The sequence below is a fragment of the Anolis carolinensis genome, unplaced genomic scaffold (genome assembly GCF_035594765.1).
Source record: "Anolis carolinensis isolate JA03-04 unplaced genomic scaffold, rAnoCar3.1.pri scaffold_9, whole genome shotgun sequence".
Taxonomy (NCBI): domain Eukaryota; kingdom Metazoa; phylum Chordata; class Lepidosauria; order Squamata; family Dactyloidae; genus Anolis; species Anolis carolinensis.
In genome coordinates, this window is record NW_026943820.1 from 24,681,469 (window position 1) to 24,703,688 (window position 22,220).

A 22,220-nucleotide genomic window follows, 5' to 3' on the forward strand; every position below is an offset into this window, starting at 1 on the left:
ATGGTTGTTAAAATGGTATCAAACTGCATTAATCCTACAGTGTAGATGCAGCCACAGCTTCGCTATCACTCTCTGAGTCGAAAGGAGAACTTCTGGCACGACCGTCATCTCCCTAGATTTGCAGAATTCTCAAAATACAACATCAGATGACGGTGGTTCTGGCAGATGACAGCTTCAACAGCATAGCTCAGTCTAGGCTCCCTGTCATTCCCTTAAAGCTATTATTTAGGCAAGAGAGCTTCTGTATTATGAATCTGTTGAACTTGGTGCACTTTCCTTTATTTGAGTTTACTTGTCTAAAACAAAACTATACACATTGTGTGCCTTCAAGGGGTTTCCAACTTACAGCAGCCTAAAGGTGAACCTATCACAAGAGATACTTGGCACGATTTTTGCAGAGGGTTTTGTCTTTGAAATTGAGATTGGGACTGAAAATATGCGACTTGCCCAAGGTCACCCAGAGGTTTTCCATGGCTGAACGGGGTTGCAAACCCTGATCTTTAGAGTTGTGGTCCGGCACTCAAAACATTACACCATGCTGGCTTCCCTAAACTGTTTGCTGTGATGCAACTCTTCTTTTCTTAAATCTGTCAGGTGACACTGACCTTCCTTGTAAATCTCAGGTAGTCACTGAACAGGACAATGGATCTCTGAGCACCAAAATAGATTGGGATTGGAGAACCTCTGGTCGTCCAGGTGTTGAAAAATGTACAACTTCATTGTGCCTCACCACTGGTCAGGTTGGTTGGAGCTGATGTATCTGAAGAGCTACATGCTCCTCATACTCCTCCTACTCATACTGCTAAACTAGACTTTTGCTTACCACGTATTGTAACGTGATTAAATATAACAGTGTGCGAATGAAACTATGAACCCAAGTCATGAGGTCCTTATTTTTGTTCATCTTTAGTACAGCTTCAATACAAATCCCTCTCTCACACACACATGAGAACTAACTATAGCCCTTTCTGTCTATACAATGACATTCTGAACCTCTGTCATACCTTGGCGGTTGTAGCTGCCCCCCGGCGGTGTCCAGTATAAACAGTTACCAGGTAGCGATACTGAGCAAAAGGGTCATTGTCTTCCAACACTGTTATCTTCACCTAGAGGAAAAGCATAGCAAAACCAGAAAAAAATATGATAATTGGGGGAAAATATTTGTTTGCTGGTAAAGAACGTTATATGCATCATTTTCAGGCTGTACAGAACTCTTCTTTTGTTAGAACTAGAAAGGTACAGAGAGATTATCTTTTCCGGAAGGATATATATTCCTTGGCTTGGAATTCTTCAATTCTAAAGATATACCTCTTGTACACCAGCTTCCAATGTCCATTTTGATAGGAACAACAAAAACAAAATCCAGGACTTTTCCATCAGTCTGGATGTGCAAACGTCTATGATATAATTGCTCTTTATCTATGATGTAGTTTTGATTATATGTTTTGATTATCATATGAATGTTTATTTGAAATCTCTAAAAAGGATTTGTGGCCCAGAATTATTTTTGTCTTTTCTTTCAGACTTGACAGTTCACATACAGAAAGATGCCAATAATAACTAGATAATTTCAAATGTTCATTCTTGAACGGTGAATGTGGGGCAGTGCCACCTTGTGGTTATTTTTCTAAGAGTAAGATGTGCCACAAATGTATTTTACAGTTATGGGTGCCTTCAGACTGATTAAAAAAGACATGAAAGTCCCAGATTTTGTTCCTGTCTGTTTCCACTTTTATTTTACATATTTTGTCTCTCCCAGCATATTTTCTCTTAGCTTCTAGTAAGACCAAAGAATTAATTTTATCCCAGGAAAAAATCAGAAAGAACAGGAACAAAATCTGGGACTTTTCAATTAGTCCAGAGCGCTCCAACCCCCCAACTCAGCCCTCAAATAAACATTTACAATCTTCCAATGGAATGCTCATTTTCAGTTCTTTGTGCCATTTTTAGGGAGACTTGCATTGAAGTAAGCATGCACAAGACTGGGCTGAAAGAAATGCACTTTCTCGGACATATTTAAGTCTATTCATTACGTATCTGAGCTTTCCACATTAGGCACTCTCCTTTCTATGGCAAGATAAAAATCCACCTGCTATGGTCTTTGCAAACTGAAAGGAAATTCTTGGTACTGAAGAAAGGCAGGACGAATTTAAGATAACACTTACTTTGGCATCATCTTGGATGTCTTTTCTTCTAGCCCAGATCAGAACCAGCAGATATGCAAGAAAAATGCAACCCACAGTTGTCACCACAACAGGGTTGTCCACAAAGGTAGCAAATAACTCCACTGTTTTGCTGACATCAATGGTGTTTGGCATCACAAAGAAAGAGCTCCCAAAGAATGTCAAATGGTTACACAGGCACTGAGTGCTATCAGGGGTTGTTTTGGGACCAACCTGCAATCCAACCACATGATCATGACAACCTTGAACACATCCAAACTGCATAAAAATGAAAGTTCATTGGAAAGGCACTGCTGAGTTCTTATTGAGGCCTGTCCTGCTACTAGGAAAACACCTGCTTCCTGGTGGAAGATGCTGTGGGTGGCAATAGCAGAGCTTTTGGCAGGATCTCTCATATAGGCTTTTGCTAAGGAGCCAGACTAAATGTCCCCAGCAACTGATAATCTTTACAAATGAAAATCTATATCCTTTTTATATCTACATTTCCCTTAAAACCAAGGTGGCATACCAATTAAGAAATAGTTAAGTACAAAAGGTCAACATTAAAAGAGAACTAAGTTATCAAGTAGTGGAAGGCAGACCAAGGTGGACCACATGGTTAACCTTGCACTCCTCTATGCCAATCTTTAAATAGCGTAATTAAATGATGCAATACCATCACGGGTATTGTGGTTAGATGTAACCAGCAGTTCAACTGTATATGAAAAAAAATTCATCTGGGAGGAAAATGTCTGCAACCAGTCCTTATTTTTATAGAGCAATCCACTCTGTCCAATATGGCATCATTCTTTGGTTTCTCTCTACTCACATAGCATCCATGGTTACTCCACTTCCCTTGATGTTCATCCCAAAATACGCACTGGGATAGAAAGCAAGTGACTGAAATGTTTATACTGCTGGCAGCAATAGCATCTAATTCTGTCTCTGGTCTTGCTAAGAAATAGTAAATCCCTTCTCCAAAATCAAGGTCTTCTGGGTGAAGGATCCAAGAATATACCTCATCTGGAAGAGATAAAGTATAGCTGCGAATTAAGGAAGGAACATACAGATTAGCCATCATAAGGCATGTGGGGGGTTATATAATGATAGCAGAACAATGATGAGTTCCCCTGCTGCTAGGTTTGAGAATAAGGATCGTCCCATGTCCTGAGGTTTCCAGGCCAAACTCTGAGAGCTATGGATGGCCCTGTGTATTAAGCACCAAACACAGTTGGTCACAGTTTGCCATTCAAACACACACCAATATATATATTATTCTGTGTGTTGTCGAAGGCTTACATGGCCAGGATCACAGGTTTGTTGTATGTTTTCCAGGCTGTATGGCCATGTTCCAAAAGTATTCTCTCCTGATGTTTCACCCACATCTATGGCAGGCATCCTCCGCCTGGAAAACATACAACAACCCATATATTATTCTATTTGAAAATTGAAGCAAGAGGCTTCTCTACAAGCTGAGCTGGAGATTTCACACAGCCCTTTCCTGCTGCTCAGAGCTGAGACCAAAACGAGAGAATATGGACCCTTTTCTCCTGCCTCATGAAAACTGGAAACTCAGGCCACTTCATCATATTTATGACTCAAATCTGGCAACTCTACCTGAAATGGAGGTGGAGTCTCCAGTAACCAAATTCCAACCACTACGGATTATATATTGTGAGTGATCTCTCACTCACTGGTACAGAAATAGGACTGCCAACTTTTGGGTCATTCCTATTATTTTAACAAAGCTGTGCTAAGGACATTGCAATAGGTAAAGCTTTACAATAGTATGGACATGATCACTACCTGAGATCAGACCAGTCTGGCCAGTGCTTTGAAGATCTCTTCATACAACATCTCCAGATATTTAAAGATGGTGATCATGTCATCTCTTAGTCTCTTTTCCTAGATAAATACACGTAGCTCTCTAAGTTGTTCCTCACAAGGCTTGGTTTCCACACCTCTGATCATCTTAGTCAAGATGGGAAATAGATACTTTCTGGGCTGCAACTCTCATGAGCTCCAGCCCAAATTCCCAGTAATAAAAACTAGGGAAACTCTAGTCCAAAGCATCTCAAGGGCACCAAGTTGTTTGCACCATCTTGCACAGGTTTTCTAGCTAACTGGTGAATAAACCACTGATACTGAACTCATTCATTTTACCTGTAGAGTCTCTGTTGTGAGGAAGGCGTGTCATCAGTTCATGTTCTGTCTCATTGGGATGATAGCCATATCCCAAATATAGAATAAGTGGAATGGTTTGTTCCAGCTCCAAATGGATCACCAGAGATGCATTTGATGAAGTCACGTTAACCTGGAGAGCACTGAAATCTTGCAGACTCAATACACTTTTGTAGTCTTGTATTGTTGAACTCCTTGGCAGAATTATCTGTGTTTGAAATTTACAATTTAGCTTGGGAAAAGCATCAAAACTTCAAGGACCTTTAAATTTCATGATCTGAGACAACACTGCAATTGGTTTTCAGCCATCTTGTCTCTACCATTGGGAAGATGAACCATGAAAGGGGAGAAATGGGGATAAGCTTTGTGAATATCCTTTGCAGCCTATATTTGGCCCTTTTTTGGGAGCTTCCAACTGTTAGGAAGTGGGCTTATGATTAACATCTGAACAGGTTTTAAGGAGTTAAGGATGTAGAAAAGTTCATGGAGAAGTATTGTTTTTGTCTGAAACTGAACTGTTAAAATGTATGGTGTATAGAACCAGGTTGGGGAAACCATCATCCATGGTTCAAATCCGATTAGATACAATGGCATAGCAAAATGGCAAAATCAAGGTTTCCTTCTGGAATTTAAAAAGTCCATGGTTGAATCAATTGATATATAATCTCTAAATAATATGTAGGGCTGACTGTAATGAATTGTTGCTGTTTCTGTTTTATAGAACTGTGTATGACTATTTTTATTTAAGAATTGATAAGTAAAACTGATCAAGTTTTCCCACTGAACACAACCACCTTTCCTGAATAGTGGTCACCGTGAGGCTAAAGAACTAAGGGGGGATCCTGATGATAAAAAAAATCACGGTGACTAAGATTTGGAGCTGAAGGGTCAACCTGAATGGATTTCTGTCATAAGGGGACATAGTTGAAATTTAAATGCAAGTCTCTTTTCAAATTAAGTTTGTGGCCCACCTTTCTTCCATGTTACTGAAGGATATATTGTATGTATCAGGCTCCTAGGAAGGCAGGGCAGAGCTTGGAAAAGTTACTTTTTTGGATCATAGCTTCCAAAACAAATAACCGTCACAGCCATAATAACCTGGAAATACTGGAAGTTGTAGTTCAAATAGATCTATAAAAAAGAAGCATGCCAGGAAAATTACCTCAATATCTTCCATAAGATTGCGCATGGGAATCACCATTCCATCAAGGCTAGTGAGAGTGAGACCTCCTACAGCACTGTGGATCTCAAAGCTGTCACTTGCAGAAAAGGGATTTACAGAGAAGCTCACCATCTACAAGAAGGGATAGTCAGTGTTATTTATTCAGAGCCAATAACAACAAAGCCCATGCATTGGAAGATCGCCCACCTTGGCCCTACAGATATTTAGACTTCAACTCTCAGAAATTCTGTTCAACACAATCTATAGCAAAGGGTTTTGGGAACTGCATTTTGCAACATCTAGAAGGCCAACATTTTCTAGGCGCTGTTATATTAAATGGGCTACTGTGAATTGTATGAGAGGTGGGATACTATTTTTGTTTTTTGTCTTTTTTAAAAAGCAATTAAAATTTTACATAAAAAGAAGAAAATAAATTCTCCATACACATCAAATCATAGTGAAATTATGCACTTGCCCTAATGTCCACTGTCTCCTCACTTTCTTCCAAGATACTGAGGGAAGAGGCGGAGGGCAGAGAGAAGCTAGCTGAGCTGGAATTGGAGACGCTAATGGATGTGCCGTCTACGGTGTCCGTCTGCAACCTTTCCAAAGAAGGATCATGGATGGGGAAAATAAGAAAAGACAAGGACAGGTAAAAGTGGAGAAGACAATTCATTCTGGAAACAGAGCTATGTCGTGCATTCAAGAAAAATAATCTGTGTTGAGTGAAGGTTCATCTGTACAATTGTGGAAATGGGTATTTTTTCTTCTTCTCTTATTTCATTTAGATTTGTTCAAAACTATCCGTGGAGCTTAACATCTTATCTGGATTTTGAACCTAGATATCTTCATGGCCAGTGTCCAGATTCTTGGTCCTTGGGACTCAACAGCAAGAACTGATGGAAGAAGTGCAAGCACCGAGTAGTATATCTACGTAATCCATCTAATGTGACACATCATCTCACATAAGATGACATCACATATGACCTTCATCCCATGTGTAGTATGCTTCTTACCCTTCTCGCTCATTTATGATTAATAGTATCTCTTCTAAAACAATCCAGGCCATGTCTTGTTCTTGCTTTGCTGCCAGGTAAATGGGAAATTTGAATGCTAGTTTCTTACATGTTTTCTTCCCAAGGGAAACAAAAAGCATTGAAAAAGAAGTAGGAAGGAGGGATTACCTATTGATATACATCACTGCAGATGGAGCTGTGAGCACTGTGGGTTCATCATCCGGCAGCTTCCCAATCAGAAGAGCACTTTGTAGGTTTTCAACAGCATTTAGAAGTTGCTGTGGCACCAATCTCTATTGTAAGAGAAACGAAACACATTCTTTGATATTCATTAGTAGAAGAATTATTATATTTTAGCTTCACTTGGTACTGGCGAATATCAATCTAAGCCTTTCTCTTGGGGCAGTCACGTTCAGATTCAAAGAAAACAGCTTGACCAAATCATGGGCAATTCAGTATGTTAGTCCCAATTGCCTTGTGGCTCAATAAGCCTCAGACCTGAATGCTGTGGTTTCTTTTTCATCAGTAAATGAGAACAACAAACTGACTTTCCCCTCTTCTGTTGTGACAGAGGAATAGCCCATATTTTTTCTTGGTTTAATTCTTTGGCTTGATGTGAAGAGATAAATTAGAATGCCAGGTTTGGATGTCACAAACTATAGGCAGAAAGTCTGTGGTATGTTGTGCTGCTCTAACTAAGAAGAAGAAGGAAAACTTGATTAATATATTCTACCAGAAGCTTTTAAAATCAAGAATTTGGTTCATCAGTAGTTCTTACGTATATAAACTCATGCTATATTGGTCTTTTATAATTTATCATTTTAGAATAAAAAGTCATCACCTGTGAAGACTCTGGGGCAGAAACATCCTCAGTTCCATTCTGACCTGAAGCCTCAAGGACATTGCTCACAGCTGCAAAGAGGTAGCCGGCCGCCTCCTTGCGCTGTAGATCATCTTGACCATCTTCACTATTCACTATCAGCAAAGACTGACTGACACTCTTCAGGGTATGGCCGGCTTCCACCTGAGCAGGGAAGAAAAGTATGTGAACACACAAACACTCACCTGCACATTCTCTCAGAGGACAAGCAATTAAATGGCAGTGCTTTCAGAGGTCTCATCTTTCAGAATCAAATTTGGATTGCAAGATTGCAACAATGCAGCACCAAGTGACAGGAACAGCCAGGAGATTCCAAAACATTACTGCCGGAAGATTCCAAAATATTTCTCTTTACACTCTTATTTTCTTCAATTCTGTCTGTTCTTTCCACTTCCAAGATTCCATTGTTTTCCTTACTACACAACGGAGTCAATCTAAATGTCTTCTGAAATATCCCCATCAATTTTCACAATAATACTGCATCCCTTGCTGTACTACATGGACTAAGGTTAAAGGAAATGCATCCCATCTAGCACTCACCTGTGCCAAGGAAGATAGCTCTTCACTCCTGTATGTGACTGCTTTCAGAACTTCAGACATCTTAAGTGCTGTCTGCATTGATGTTACATTGACAGTGGACAGAGTGGTCAGCATGAGCTCTCTCAACTAGGAATGGCAAGAGAGAATATTAGAGAAATTTCAAAGTGTTGGAAGGGATTTAGAGGTCAACTAATTCAGTTCCTAGCCAGTGCAGGAGATTGCAGTCTGTCCTAGTATCAGATATCTCTTGAGTCAACCTAATACTTTGTATAGGATGGGATTGCACATGTAGAAGATGACTAGACCATCAGTTCAACAGTGGTAATGGAATAGCATTTATGTATTTTATTGTTTATTTTATTTATTTATATTCCATTTTTCTCCCAAATGCAACTCAAAGTAGCTTACAGTACAAATAAAAACAAAGCAATATGAAATATTGACCTCCTTCCTTGTATCTGTCTGCAGTGATGTATTAACATTCTCTTCCTTCATCTTGTGATTAAGAACAGAAGATACTGATTTGTACAGCTGGAACAGGGACATACTGTTGTTCTCTCCTTTTAGGATGGTGTTTGATTTTTCCAAAATAATACTCTGCAGCGTCTGGTTTCCATCATTTATATCCTCAGGCCAAACCTTATAAAACAAGGGGAAAATGTTCTGATTACAGAGCATCCAGAATGTTTCCCTCCATTACCACCAAGGGCATTCTAAAAGCTGCAATATTTTGTTCTCATCCTTAAGTGGGGTTCTTTTTTATTCTGAGATAGATCAAAACAATAACATACTCTCTGTTTCTTTCTTTTAATTTTTTTTTTGTTACAGTGTGTGGGTAACTTTTGCACCACATCACTATTCTAAAAACATTTTTTTTAATTCAGAGAAGAAAATCAGCCCTTCAGACTACATGCAACCCCGAGTTACAAACATCCAACTTACAAATTACTCATAGTTAAGAACAGAGTAGAGACAACAGGAAGTGAGAGAAATCTACACCTATCTGCTACCTGTTACGTGCTCCCGAAGGTTATGAAAGTAAAAAAGAACGAATGAAATGAAGGAAAACAGCTTCCGTGCACAACTCTAATTCTGATTTCTAGGAAGGAAGAATGCCTTGGAAGAATCTAGAAAGCACTACAAAAGAAAGGAGAGTAGATACAGAAGCAAGAGCAACTGACAAAACCCAGGGAGCCATACTGTGAAAGTTCACACTCTTTTAGAACAATCTGGAAGAACCTGAAGTATGACTCAATCCAAAGTGAGTTTTCAGAGTGTTGAACTGTGCAGAGTGTTCGAAAGAGATCTGAGAAGTGTTTCCTCCACCATTAACAAAAAGCAGACAAAGCCATGTCTAACTTACCCTGACAGTGGAATTTGTATGAAGTGTGTCACCATAACTATTGGTTACAGAAACATGGATTCGTAAAAGGAAGTCATTGTCCTTTTCTCCAAGTGGGAGGTAAACTGAAGGGAGAACACAATTGTGTCCACAGTGTAGGAGAGAATCTGGAAGGGGCAAATGGAACAGAGAGTGAACTTTATGGCAATGGAAAACAAATCTCTTCACATCAAACAAGCAAGCAAACAAAAACAGCCCAAACTATGTACAGTGTTCCCTCACTACTTCGTGGTTCGCTTTTCACGGATTTGCTGTTTCGGGTTTTTCAATAAACTCTAAAAGAATATTATAAATCATAAAAAATTACAATTTACAGCTTAAGGAAGGGAGGAAGGAGAAGCCAAAGGGAGAAAAAAGAAGCCCAAGCGGCAACGGGATGAGAAGGAGGTGATTTATCAACACACGATTGGTTGATAAAGACTTAAAATAGTGTATAACTACTAAAATAATGTATAAATATTAAAATAAATATAGCATCACTTATTGCGGGTGGTCCTGGAACTTAACCCCCGCGATAAGTGAAGGAACACTGTATTAGTTCTGCAGTCCTTGTTGACCCTCTTGGTGCTTGTATTAATCACAGAGCAGAAAATGTACAGCCAGGAATTTTTTTAAAAAGATTCATATGATATGTCCCTGAGCCTAAAGAATTTGTTAGGGCTCCGAACATTACCAAAGACTTTTTGTTTCATCTTCCTGGTTGCTTTAAATTAGTCCAGCACTTTCTGAAATGAAATGCATCAGTTGCTTGCCATGTGTGTGTGTTTTTTACTGCCTCATGTATTACACGAGGGATCTGTTTCAGGACCTTTCACATTGTCTGAAATCCACAATGTCTAGTTTTCCAGCCAAAGCATACTACAGAATTATGCAGAAGGACCGAGCAATCCCTAGAGAAGTGTTCTCTCCAGTGCCTCCAGTGCTTTTCTACAAATAACTTCCAAAGGAACTTGCAGCACAAACTTTCTGAGTCTCAGGTTTTGCTCCCGTAAGAACCAATTTCATTTTGAAGATCTGGATGATACATTCCCAACACCAAAGTATTTTTTCCCACTATTTCCCAAGATAAAGCATACGTCTCCTTGGCTGCCCGTTTGTATTATATTGGAACTAGCTAAGATGACGACCCCTACGAAAAAATATATTTTTCAGAACCCTCTAAGGCTGAAAGAGTGTGAAATGCAATTTCAGCCCGTTGGGATTGCCATGGCCAAGTGAAGGTTCAAATCCTGATCTCTAGAATTGTAGTCCAGCACTCCACCCACAACACCAGGCTGGCTCTCTGTACATAGAGCAGATAATGCTGTATATTACAACACTGTGACTCTTACTTGGCTCCAGATAGAAACAATATGTGAGTGAGGAGCTATCCGATGGAAGGCACTGATCCTCCAGGCAGGAAGTGGTGCAGGAGATTGAAAAACTTGTGAGAACTGATCCTTGCTCAGGGGATATTGTACAGACTGGGGCTGCTGGAGGAGGCACTGTGCTGACAATGAAGATTTCTTCGCCATACTTGTGCTCATTCACAGCTGGAATGTTTATAAACAAAACAGGTCATGAATTGATTTGAAATAGCTTGTGTCACATCTGAATTTGCACTTAAAAGAGCATTTGCTTTCTCAGTATTCAACACATCTGCTAAAGAACAGCTCATCCTATTGAAGGGACCATAAGCCAGAAAATAATAAAACTTTTGCCTATGTAGCTTTGCCTCTGCATATGCCCCTCCCTTCCTGTGAGCTGGTGCCTTTCTCCAGGAAGTTCTAAAGAGAGAAGAAAGCTCAGAGTAAACAAGTGAGGTCATTGATATCATTTATGCCAAGTAGGTGTGAAAGGTGAGGAAGACTCTCAGCCATTGGTCAATTTTAGATAAGCCAAAGGTATACATTCTTTGTTTGCGACGCACATGTTGCGGCAGTCATTTGCATGGTACAGGACCCATTGAAATGGGTGCCTATGGCTGTTTGCCTTATCATAGCTATGATAATAAACTTTGTTTTTTGCATCTCTCACAAGACTGAGTTTTCTGCCCGATTTCCCTCCTGAGCCAGGACCCTTTGAAGGTAATTGTCTTACACTATAACAGACATTAACATGACCTTCCCAAGATGTTTACTGCAATTTTCAGAAATATGCTTTGTAGCAGTCAAGATTCTGGATATAATTATCATCAGCCTCACCATATCTGACTCTTCTGTTAAGATAGCAACATCAACTGTCAACAAAAACAACAAAAAATGCTTAAAGGCTAACTAACTAATTGTAGCTATGGCTTTCATGAATAGTATGACTCTTATATTCTCAGGTGATCGTTATTTTTACTATACAATCCATTAATCACCTCCTTTTGTAAAAGAAATGCCTTCCGACTGTCTCCTTGGCCCCCAGAACAATAAAAGAGGACAAGTCCACATAGTAAGGCCCGCTGTTACACGGCTATAATTGCAATTTGTCTGACTCATGTGATAAATTCTTAAGTCACCATAAGCCTCTTTGTTGCTTTTGCTGCAAAGGATTACTAGCTCTATACCTTTGAAAATGATCCATAGCATTCAAACTATCAATTTAGAGCAAAGCAGCAAATAAAAATCATCAAACCAGATTATCCAAATTTGGGTCCTCTCACCTGTTACTTTAATCCTAAAGGCTTCTCCTTGTGTTTGCAGGAAAGAGGTGTTCAGCACCAGCCTTGCTGTATTGCTCTGAAGCAAAGTGAGGGAGCTCTGGGGGAAACCTGTCAAACTACAGACTGATGGGAGCATAATGCGCTGCGGAGAAACAAAAGAGAAACATAGATGGATCAATACTTGGTTTTCAGTAGGTCTTCTGCTGTGTTTCCTAAAGAGACGGTCTTCTCAGCATATTTGGGTGTTTCATCTAGACTTGAAATATAGTTGCATGACTTTTTCCATTTATTTTTAAAGCAATATAATTACGTAGCTCTCATTCAGCTTACTGTATATATTCAAAGATAAGCTGAATTTTTCAGCCCTTTTTTTTGAGCTGAAAAAGCCTCCATCGGCTTATAATGGGGTCAAGGTCAAGGCCAGGCAATAGAACCTGGAGACCATTGCTTGCAATATATGATATATTTCTCTCTTACCCTTCCTCATCAGTGTGTTTTTCAAAGCCTCCCTTGCTCTTAACCAAGGGAATGTTTTAAAAAGGGAGAGACGCCCTTGCAAGTCAGGAAGAAGAAAAATATATATCATTAATCTTATAAAGGCATTTTCCCCTGAAATATTTGTTAAACTCTCCTATAGATATATAGGCATTAACCCCCTGCATGCATTTGCAATCCCTATGTACTTATATATCTGTATCTATCTATATACATGAACTTTATATATGAATTTTCCCCTCATATTTTTGCAGGTCCTTGCAAATCCTATATACATATAGATCCATGTACCTGTATATCTGTATCCATATGTATACATTATTTAACCTATTGATGCCTCGATTAATGTAATTTTATTGGTATCTATTTTTATTTTGAAATTTACCAGTAGCTGCTTCATTTCCCACCCTCGGCTTATACTCGGGTCAATAAGTTATCCCAGTTTTTTGTGGTAAAATTAGGTGCCTCGGCTTTTATTCGTGTCGGCTTATACTTGAGTATATACGATACTTATGGGTCTCTTAAGTCTTCCTTATACTGTAGCATTTAAATAGTGTTTACCAACCTAGAGCCCTCAAAATGGTTTGGGCTGGATCGTCCAGTCCCTCTGCCAGCTTAGAGAGTTTCAATAATACATCTTTGGGAAAGGATGCTGCATTTTGGAGGGTGGGTATGTGTTTAGATATTGTTTTTAGAATGAAGGCTGCTTCTCCTTTTTTAAAACAAATCTTGTGATCATTATTTTTGCAAACTGATCAATTTATTCCAAAACATCGGGGATGGAGAGGAAGGCTCACCTTTCTTTCAAATGAATGGTCTAGATACCACTTGTAGAGTGTGGCCTTTGAATCCAGCTCTGTTGAGACGCTGAGTCTAACATCTTCTGTGACATTTACTGGCTTGCAGTTCATCTCACAACTAAGAAGAAGGCAGAAGCCATGGTTAGCAAGCACAAGTATATAACACAATAAGTGGAATGTTTGGCCTAAGGACAGAGCCATAGCCAGAAAAAAATGGGGGGGGGGGGGAGGTGAATCATGATTCGCTTTTTTTTAGCGAATCATGAAGAGTAGTTCCATAATGTAAAATAATTTAGAAATCAGGCTCCATCAACAAACTTCAGTGGACACTCATGGGGATTTGGTTAATCAGTTAAAATTCATGAGTAAACCAGTTTTTTAAAAACCTGAAAATTTTCAAGAGGGATTGAACCTCTAACCGCCCCTTCCTTGGCTACAGCCCTGCCTAAAGGCTCTGAGCAAGAAACCCCAAGAGCAAATATTTATCACAGGTTCAGGAGAGAAAAGCAGTATTGTGTTATACTTCATATGACTCAGAGAAGTTAAACGCCTGTGAAAAACATAAAGTTGTTGTGTTGGCTTCTGGAGAGGCTATGCCATAAACATTCAAACAATTTCACTGCAATGAAGAAGCCAGTTTGGTTAAAGTGCTGGACTTCAACATTTCGCAGATCCAGGTTCTAGACGTCCCAAATGCTATGGGGAGAAATGTTCTAGAACAGGCATTGCACGGGGTTCCTGCTCATTTTCTTACAAGTGTATTCAGTTCCCCAAGAGATCACCATCTAATCGAATTGCACACTAATACAAGGGCGACACACACCTGATTTGTGGCCTCAGGTCTTGCTTTGCTGTGATGTAGAGACATTGCTCATCCTGTTTCTCTTGCTTTTCCAAGTTTTTGACTGTAACTTTCACAGTCACAGCCGAGCTAGGAGGAGGTAAGCAGGCAGGAAGAATCCGGATTTCCCTTTGGTCCGTCTGGATGGACTGTTCTTGCACACATTCACCCCATTCAGGCCAGCAAGATCCTGTAAAGGCATTCCCAACTAGTCATCCTCTTTTCTGGCCCTCTTCTCCAAGCCCACCCTAACATCCCCTCCACGTTGCACCTCAGGTTAGCTTCACCTTGCTGTATACACCAAACTGCACACAAGTTGAAGTCTTTTTAGTTTATTAGAAAATAGAAGATAAAAAGTTCTTTAAAAGCAAAAGTAAAGTTCCAAAAGATCGTTACAAAATAAAGCCTTAGAGTATAATTCAAGAAAATCACCAGGAATAAACAAAATCCCATTAGAGCATGACAAAATCCCAAGAACATGAACACAAGAGCTGCAAGAAAATCCAGGAAAATGAGAGTACATGGATGTCAGAGCATGCAAACATGCAAACATTTCAACTTGCTTCAAAGATATTCTTTTTCATTTCTTATCCAATGGAAAATTCACACCACACATTTATAGTGCTATGATTCCACGATAACTGCCATAGTTCTGTAATATGAATTCCCGCAGTTCGGAGTTTAGAGAGAAGCATTTAACGCCCTCAGCCAGAGAACTCTAGTGACACACCAAATGACAAATCCTAGAAATCTATAGGATGTTGCCATGTGGTAGTTAAAGTTTGTATAGTGTGAATGGTCTCCTGAACTGACCATTCTCTCCAAAAGTGTAGGAAGGAAGGTCACATAAAGCCCATAATCCACATACCACAAGACCAAGTGTAGACAGAACCGTTGCTCTCATCAGGCCAACCAAGAATAATGGTTGTGAAGAGTCCAGCATGGCGACTGGGCTTAATGTATATCTTATTTTTCCCTTTGTCATCCTAAAGTGCAAAGAAAGTTTTAAATCAGAGCTGTGACATCCATGTGCAAGCAAAGATTCCTTCTGAATCACAACTTTAAAAAAATTAAGGGTTATTTTCTTGTTTACCGTTTGCCGATGAATCTTCACTAGTTTTATGTTTTTGCTATAGGTCATTACAAGTCGCATACTATGGAAGAAGAATTAAAGCTAAACAGCAGTGAAATTTCAAAGTCTGCCAATTTAATAGGCAAACAGAAATGTCAGCACATTTGTTTGTGTGCTATAATGTTACAGTTTTATTTTGTTTATCATTTTATTTATTGATAACCTTACCAAAGGATGGCCTAAACATTATTTACATAAATTAATACAATGAAAAAATTAAGTGTTAACCACTATATCACATTTTTAAGAAAGCAATAGGTAGCTAGACGTATCTGACATATTTGCAAAAGGAATTTCTCAGTATTTGCTCCCCTTTACACATGTCTTATTAAAATCTCTTCAATACTCACAACTCTTTTTATATTTGATTGCTCTTCTTCCTCAAGAAGATCTATTTAATGTAAAGGAAACAGCTTTAAACAGCATGTTTAAATACAAATCACTGGTAGAAATATCCAGTTTCAAAACACCAGCTTTGGGTGCATCTACATTTTAGAACTGATGCAGTTTGACACCACTTTGATTTCCATGCTATGGAGTCCTGGGAGTTGCAGTTCGGTGAGCTAACAGCACGTTCTGGCAGAGAAGGCTAAAGATCTTCTAAAACTGCAATTCCCAGGGATCCATAGCACTGATCCATGTCAAACTGTATTGGTTCTACAGTGCAGATGCACCCCGTTTACTTTAAAATGGTCAAATATATATATTAGGTCCCAGGTTCAAATACGGGGAGTGGAGTGAGCGCCCGCTGTTAGCTCCAGCTTCTGCCAACCTAGCAGTTCGAAAACATGCCAATGTGAGTAAATCAATAGGTATCGCTCCAGCGGGAAGGTAACGGCGCTCCATGCAGTCATGCCGGCCACATGACCTTAGAGGTGTCTACAGACAATGCCGGCTCTTTGGCTTAGAAATGGAGATTAGCACCAACCCCCAGTGTCGGACATGACTGGACTTAACATCAGGGAAAACCTTTACCTTACTATATAATATAATATAATATAATATAATATAATATAATATAATATAATATAATATAATATATATATCAGCACTCCATGCAGTCATGCCGGCCACATGACCTTGGAGGTGTCTATGGACAACACCGGCTCTCTGGCTTAGAAATGGAGATGAGCACCAACCCCCAGAGTTGGACACGACTAGACTTAATGTCAGGAGAAACCTTTACCTTTACGTATACATACATACATACATATGAAATTTCAGGTGCTGTCCCTAACTGGGCCAATAGATACATGAATGTGGTGACAGTTCCTCACACTTCTCACTACTTCGAATTGGGGCACATAACATATATAAATCTGGGCAAGGGAACGAAGGAAACTTGCATTTTAAAATGTATTGCTTTATCATTTTTAGGAAGATAATGAAGTGTGCACTTGCCTTTGCCTTCTTTATGAGAACTGTTAGATGACACTGTGACAGTTCCTACATCCACGCTCATGTTCGAGAAGGCATTCATCGCAAGCACTTTGACCAGAAAAGTACCTAAAAAGGGAACACATTGCAATCAACCAACCAATAAAAAACAAACAAACCTTGCAGCTTTTATAATTCTTCCATCAGTAGGGAATTGTGGTTTAGAAATTGTGTTTTCTAAGCTCTAGTATTTACTGTTCAGTCCCCAACGCTAGCTATCTGAGAGCCAGACATATCTGGGAGTAACCAACAGTTTACTTTCTCCTTCTTCCCGCCAACTAGAGCAAAAGGTGAGGCAGATGAGTGGAAGAGACATGTTGGCTGAAAAAACAAACAAAAAAACCTATTAAACTGCCAAGAATGTGGCAACACTGTAGGGAACAAATTATGTTCATGTTATTTCAGTCTTGATCGTGGAATCTGGTATCCTTAGCAATTTTCGATTACAGCTCCTTTGACTTTGCTTGGACTTAATGGGAGTTGTAGTCTACCTCTTTGATCATGAGCCAGGCTGGCTTGGGCCTAATGTAAATGTGCTTATGTATCCTTTTAATAATCATAATACTGTAATAATAATAATAGAGTAAAATAATAAATGTAACAATAATAATAAATACAGTAAAATAATAAATGTAATAATAGTGTAAATTAATAAATGTATTAACTATAATAAATAGAGTAAAATAATAAATGCAATAACAATAATAATATCAGAATGGAATAATAAATGCATTAATAATAATAAAAATAGATTAAAATAAATGGAATAGTAGCAATAATAACAAGAGTAAAATGATAAATGGAAGAAGAAGAAGAAGAAGAAGAAGAAGAAGAAGAAGAAGAAGAAGAAGAAGAAGAAGAGTAAAACAATAAATGTAACAATGCCAATAATAATAGAGGAAAATAATAAATGTACCATATATACTCAAGTATAAGCTGACCCGAATATAAGCCAACCAAGACCCTCATCCGAGTATAAGCCGAGGGGGGCTTTTTCAGTTCTAAAAAAGGGCTGAAAAACCCAGCTTATACTCGAGTATATACATTATATTGCATTGCTTTAATGCTGGATTGCTGAGGCAGTTATAACTTTTGAAGTATAATTTAAGTGAAATGCACAAAGAAAATAATTAATTTTAGGAATGATTTATTGTCGCTGTTATCTGTGTTTGTATGGCAGGCCAATGCCAATGCAGCCACGGATGGAAGGTCTCATTTGAGTGGATTCTGCCTAACTATTAGTGAAAAGCGGATTACATTTGCACATCTAGATGGGAGTACCTTCAGCCTCCAGTGGGATTCTGTAGGTTTCAGATGCTCCTTCAGGACAATCTCTCCAATGAGTAAAAGTCTTGTTAGATCCAGACACTTCAAACTTCAGTTTGTGGGGAGCACCGTGTTGAGCAGAGACTATGACCTCTAGATTGTCTCCTAACTCCACAGAGCGAGAGGTTAATTCAGCTTGAAGGCCAGAGACTGATTCTATTAAATGGACAGTGAGGACTTCTGTAAGTTCTTCTTCTGTGGTGTTGCTGGTTGCAACAATTTCCAGACGATGTACCCCAGGACCTAAAAGCTGTTGAGATGCACCATCCAAGGTCAAATTATGAGGAACAATGCCTGACTTTACACTGGACTCTGTCACCGTCTTGTTGTTGCTTAGAACAGTGTAGGTCACTCCAGTCCCTGAAAAGGAAGTTCCTCTATGAGAAGTCAACAATGTCAGCAAAATGCCATTTGGAAGGATGATTATTATATTCATAAATTAATATACTAGTGGTCCACTGCACTGTGACCTTTCCTCACTTTCATCATTGGAAGGAACCTTGATCCTTCCCCTAAAAGTTTAACAAGTTCAATCCCAATTGTAATCAACTCATTGCAGTAATTGACATGCAGAAGAGTTTATATATATCAGCTTCCTATCCATTTAGTACAGTCACATTCTATTTGGATTGTGCCCAATTCTTTTAAGGATCTTTTAATGAAGGGACCATAAGCCAGAAAATAGTAAACTTTTGCCTATGTAGCTTTGCCTCTGCATATGCCCCTCCCTTCTTGTGAGCTGGTGCCTTTCTCCAGAAAGTTCCGAGGAGAGAAGAACACTCAGAGTAAATAAGTGAGGTCACAGGTATCATTTATACCAAGTAGGTGTGGAAGGTGAGGAAGACCCTCAGCCATTGGTCAATTTTAGATAAGCCAAAGGTATACATTCTTTGTTTGCTACGACATGCTTTGATAACGGCCATTTTCATGGTACAGCCCTCTGGGGTATGTACGGCTGTTGCCTTCTCACAGCTGTGGTGAAAATAAACTTTGCTTTTTGCATCTCTCACGAGACTGGGTTTTCTGCCTGATTTCCCTCCTGAGTCAGGACCCTTTTGAAGGTAATTGTCCTACATTAAAACAATAACCAAAAATGTTGTTGCAACAGATCCAGGATAAGCCCAATATACTAGTCTAGTATAAGTTTCTCCTTTGCATTGCAGACATATCTGGCTGAAAGTGTCAAAAATGTGAAAAGAGGAGGAGGAGGAAAGAAATCTGACCTCCATTAAGTTCCACTTGAATCCACAGAGTTTCCTCATAAAGAGTCCTGCAGTGAGAGCGGTTTCCTACTTCGTTCTTGCTGAAGCACCAGCTAACAGTCAGCTCATCCATTTTATCTTGCACAGTCAACAGTTTTTGAGCAGTTACATGCCATTCACTGGTGGTGCATTCCACAAAGATGGTGAATTTACCAGGAGAGACATAGTGATGGCTCACATTGCTAAACAAGCTTGGGAAACACAATGGAAGATTATCATCAAAGCACACAGGGTTTGCAACAAAATGCTGCCGAATGTAGTGTTTCAGGATACTCTGCACCACACTCACTCCAGTTTTCCATTTACTTCCCACTTCTGACCTCCATGAATTAGAACTCCCTCCCTCCCTCTCCCTCTCCCTCTCCCTCTCCCTCTCCCTCTCCCTCTCCCTCTCCCTCTCTCTCTCTCTCTCTCTCTCTCATTTTTTAACTTCTGCAGGCCTTATGGTTCTCTTTAGCTTGCTTATACTGCTTTTAGAAATGTGTGTGTGGGGGGGGGGGCTGCATGTGATAATATCTTTAGACATTTCACTGCACATATCTTTGGTGATTTGGAAGCTTTCGTCAAAGCAAATCACAAAAATAGAAGAACCAAGGCCCTTTGTTAACTCAACTTCAGAAAATTTAGCTTACGTTGGCGGGTAATATGGATCAATCGTGTTTCCATCTCCAGTGCTAATGATGCACGAAAGGTTGCCAGAATAAGGAGAAAGCAGCCACTTCAAGGATATGGTGACATTTTCAAAGACAAAGCTCTTCTCTGTTACAGCCAGTCGCAAGCCTGTAAAACAATGCACAGAATAGTACTAGCTTTGTTTCCATGTGTTAGCATCTTTAGGTCATCTGTTGGCTACATCTATACAAATACTTGTGGAAGTTTATAATGTGCGTATTAAAATTAAGTGTTTGTGTGGGTATGTGTCTTCAAGTCACCTGTTGACTTGCATCTACACAAACTAGAGGCATCCATAAGTGTACAATGTACATATTAAGAATTAAATAGAGGTCAGACAAGATCTTCCCAGAATTAAACATATTGGCATCGAAGGGACCATAAGCCAGAAAATAGTAAACTTTTGCATATGTGGCTTTGCCTCTGTATATGCCCCTCCCTTCTTGTTGGCTGGTGCTTTTTCTCCAGAAAGTTCTGAGGAGAGAAGAAAGCTCAGAGTAAACAAGTTAGGTCACTGGTATCACTTGTGCCAAAGTAGGTGTGGAAGGTGAGGAAGACCCTCAGCCATTGGTCAAGTTTAGATAAGCCAAGATATATATTCTTTGTTTGCTGTGACATTCTTGGCAGCGGCCATTCGCATGATATGGACACTCGTGGGTGTGTTTGGCTGTTCTGCCTTCTCATAGCTATGATGAAAATAAACTTTGCTTTTTGTATCTTTCACGAGACTCACAAAATAGGTTCTGTACTTTGGACTAAATCCCAGAGTGGATTCAGAACCCCACTAAAACTGGACACCCCAGTCATCATTAGATACACGTGATCATTAGGGTTGCAGATCTCAGAATGTATTTTCAAGTCTCTAGTTTCAGACCCTGCCCAGGCACAAGACAAAGGGCCCAAATTCTCCACTTTGGTAGGTTCGTTTTGGGCAACAGGAAACTTCATGATGTGGGACAGCTTTGAACTGCCAACTTTAGTGATCAGATTTATAGAGACTGTGCATTTTAAAATGTTTGAGGAGGTGATTCACATCCAGAGCAAAGTGGTCGAGTTAAGCAATTTTTGTTTTGTTGAGAGGAAGCTAGGACAGATGAGTCATATGTCACATTTTAGTACATGAGCTAAACTTTAGTTCATGAACTAAAGAAAACAAGATCTTTTTTGCTGACCATGTGGGGTAACCAGGGGTCATTGAGAGGACTGACAATGTGATTTAGCTAGTAAGGACAGAAATCTCACTTGATGGATGTTAAAATATTTTGGACTCAAAAGAGACATACCTGACAATATTTTACAGATTGAAAACTGAGGCACCTAGGACAGAGCAACATCATAGTGTGATCAAGAAGGCAAACCATTGCTAATGAGGAAAAATACATAAATTAGAAAAAGCTGCAGCAGTTTGCTTTTGCCTGAGCCTACTAGGAAGGGCAATATTTCTCCCCCTTCTTTCATTTCCCCCCCTTCAGTGCCAACTATGTTTCAACTTTGAACTTGATTTGCAGCAATTGAAGTCAACTGAGGATAAAATGGGAAGAGAAGAGTGTCCCTGGGACATTTTATAAACAGCAGAATCCCTTCTGCATGTCCCAGAACCTAGAGAGGCTCGGTTTTTGAGTACGCACAAACTAGGTATAATTGCATCCTGGCTCCAGAATTCCTACTCCAAACAAATGCCATGGGACATGCCTAAGAGCCACAAAGAATCTGACAAAATTGGGTGTATGGCAACAGTAGGGATAGACTACATATAAGCTGAAACTCCTTTCAATCTGTGGCTGTTCTTGTCCAGTGGGTGAAAAAATTATGAAACTTACCTTCCATGCAATGGTACTGAACAGACAGATAGCTTCCCAAAGCCGAACAGGGGTCTCCAAAGAAAGTCCCATCAGCGGCTACCTGGCATGCTTGGAGCCCATGGCACTGCCCTGCAAGGATAGATATGAAACTATCTCATTTGGTACCTGAATGATGACAGTGCCAAATGTTAAGACCCCCCAAACACCTTGACATTTAAAGCTGAATTTTATGCCACCATCAAAGTGTAAAAGGTGTAATTCTTTGAACGATTGCTCTGAAAGTAGGAAGGAGAGCAGCTAGGACCTGCTGAACTTAAATCCCATTCTACCATTCCCTTATCCTTATACCAGTATATGATGTCTTATTGAAATTCTAAATTGGGAACAGGGAACTTTCAATTGTGATTGAAGGGTGGATATTACTACAAAGGAAAGCAAGGCCAAAAATCTTCCACGTGTTTATTCACACCTGTGTCCATAT

The 22,220-nt window shown here is 39.5% G+C and overlaps 1 protein-coding gene across 1 annotated transcript in view; it reads right to left on the reverse strand.

The window, feature by feature from the left end:
* Positions 1 to 22,220, reverse strand: part of LOC100566237 (polycystin-1-like protein 2) — a 47,727-nt gene that overhangs the window by 21,543 nt on the left and 3,964 nt on the right. The window contains exons 4-26 of the mRNA XM_062961878.1: positions 21,758 to 21,868; positions 19,898 to 20,045; positions 19,227 to 19,456; positions 17,959 to 18,363; positions 16,530 to 16,746; positions 15,809 to 15,816; positions 15,591 to 15,631; positions 14,977 to 15,094; positions 14,091 to 14,298; positions 13,265 to 13,385; positions 11,973 to 12,114; positions 10,675 to 10,875; positions 9,305 to 9,450; positions 8,386 to 8,580; positions 7,942 to 8,067; positions 7,363 to 7,545; positions 6,690 to 6,814; positions 5,981 to 6,107; positions 5,506 to 5,637; positions 4,326 to 4,551; positions 2,992 to 3,185; positions 2,166 to 2,396; positions 1,005 to 1,106 (exon numbers count right to left, since the gene is read on the reverse strand). Of these exons, the coding sequence (XP_062817948.1) occupies positions 1,005 to 1,106; positions 2,166 to 2,396; positions 2,992 to 3,185; positions 4,326 to 4,551; positions 5,506 to 5,637; positions 5,981 to 6,107; positions 6,690 to 6,814; positions 7,363 to 7,545; positions 7,942 to 8,067; positions 8,386 to 8,580; positions 9,305 to 9,450; positions 10,675 to 10,875; positions 11,973 to 12,114; positions 13,265 to 13,385; positions 14,091 to 14,298; positions 14,977 to 15,094; positions 15,591 to 15,631; positions 15,809 to 15,816; positions 16,530 to 16,746; positions 17,959 to 18,363; positions 19,227 to 19,456; positions 19,898 to 20,045; positions 21,758 to 21,868 (3,737 nt within the window). The remainder of the gene's footprint in view (positions 1 to 1,004; positions 1,107 to 2,165; positions 2,397 to 2,991; positions 3,186 to 4,325; positions 4,552 to 5,505; positions 5,638 to 5,980; positions 6,108 to 6,689; positions 6,815 to 7,362; positions 7,546 to 7,941; positions 8,068 to 8,385; positions 8,581 to 9,304; positions 9,451 to 10,674; positions 10,876 to 11,972; positions 12,115 to 13,264; positions 13,386 to 14,090; positions 14,299 to 14,976; positions 15,095 to 15,590; positions 15,632 to 15,808; positions 15,817 to 16,529; positions 16,747 to 17,958; positions 18,364 to 19,226; positions 19,457 to 19,897; positions 20,046 to 21,757; positions 21,869 to 22,220) is intronic.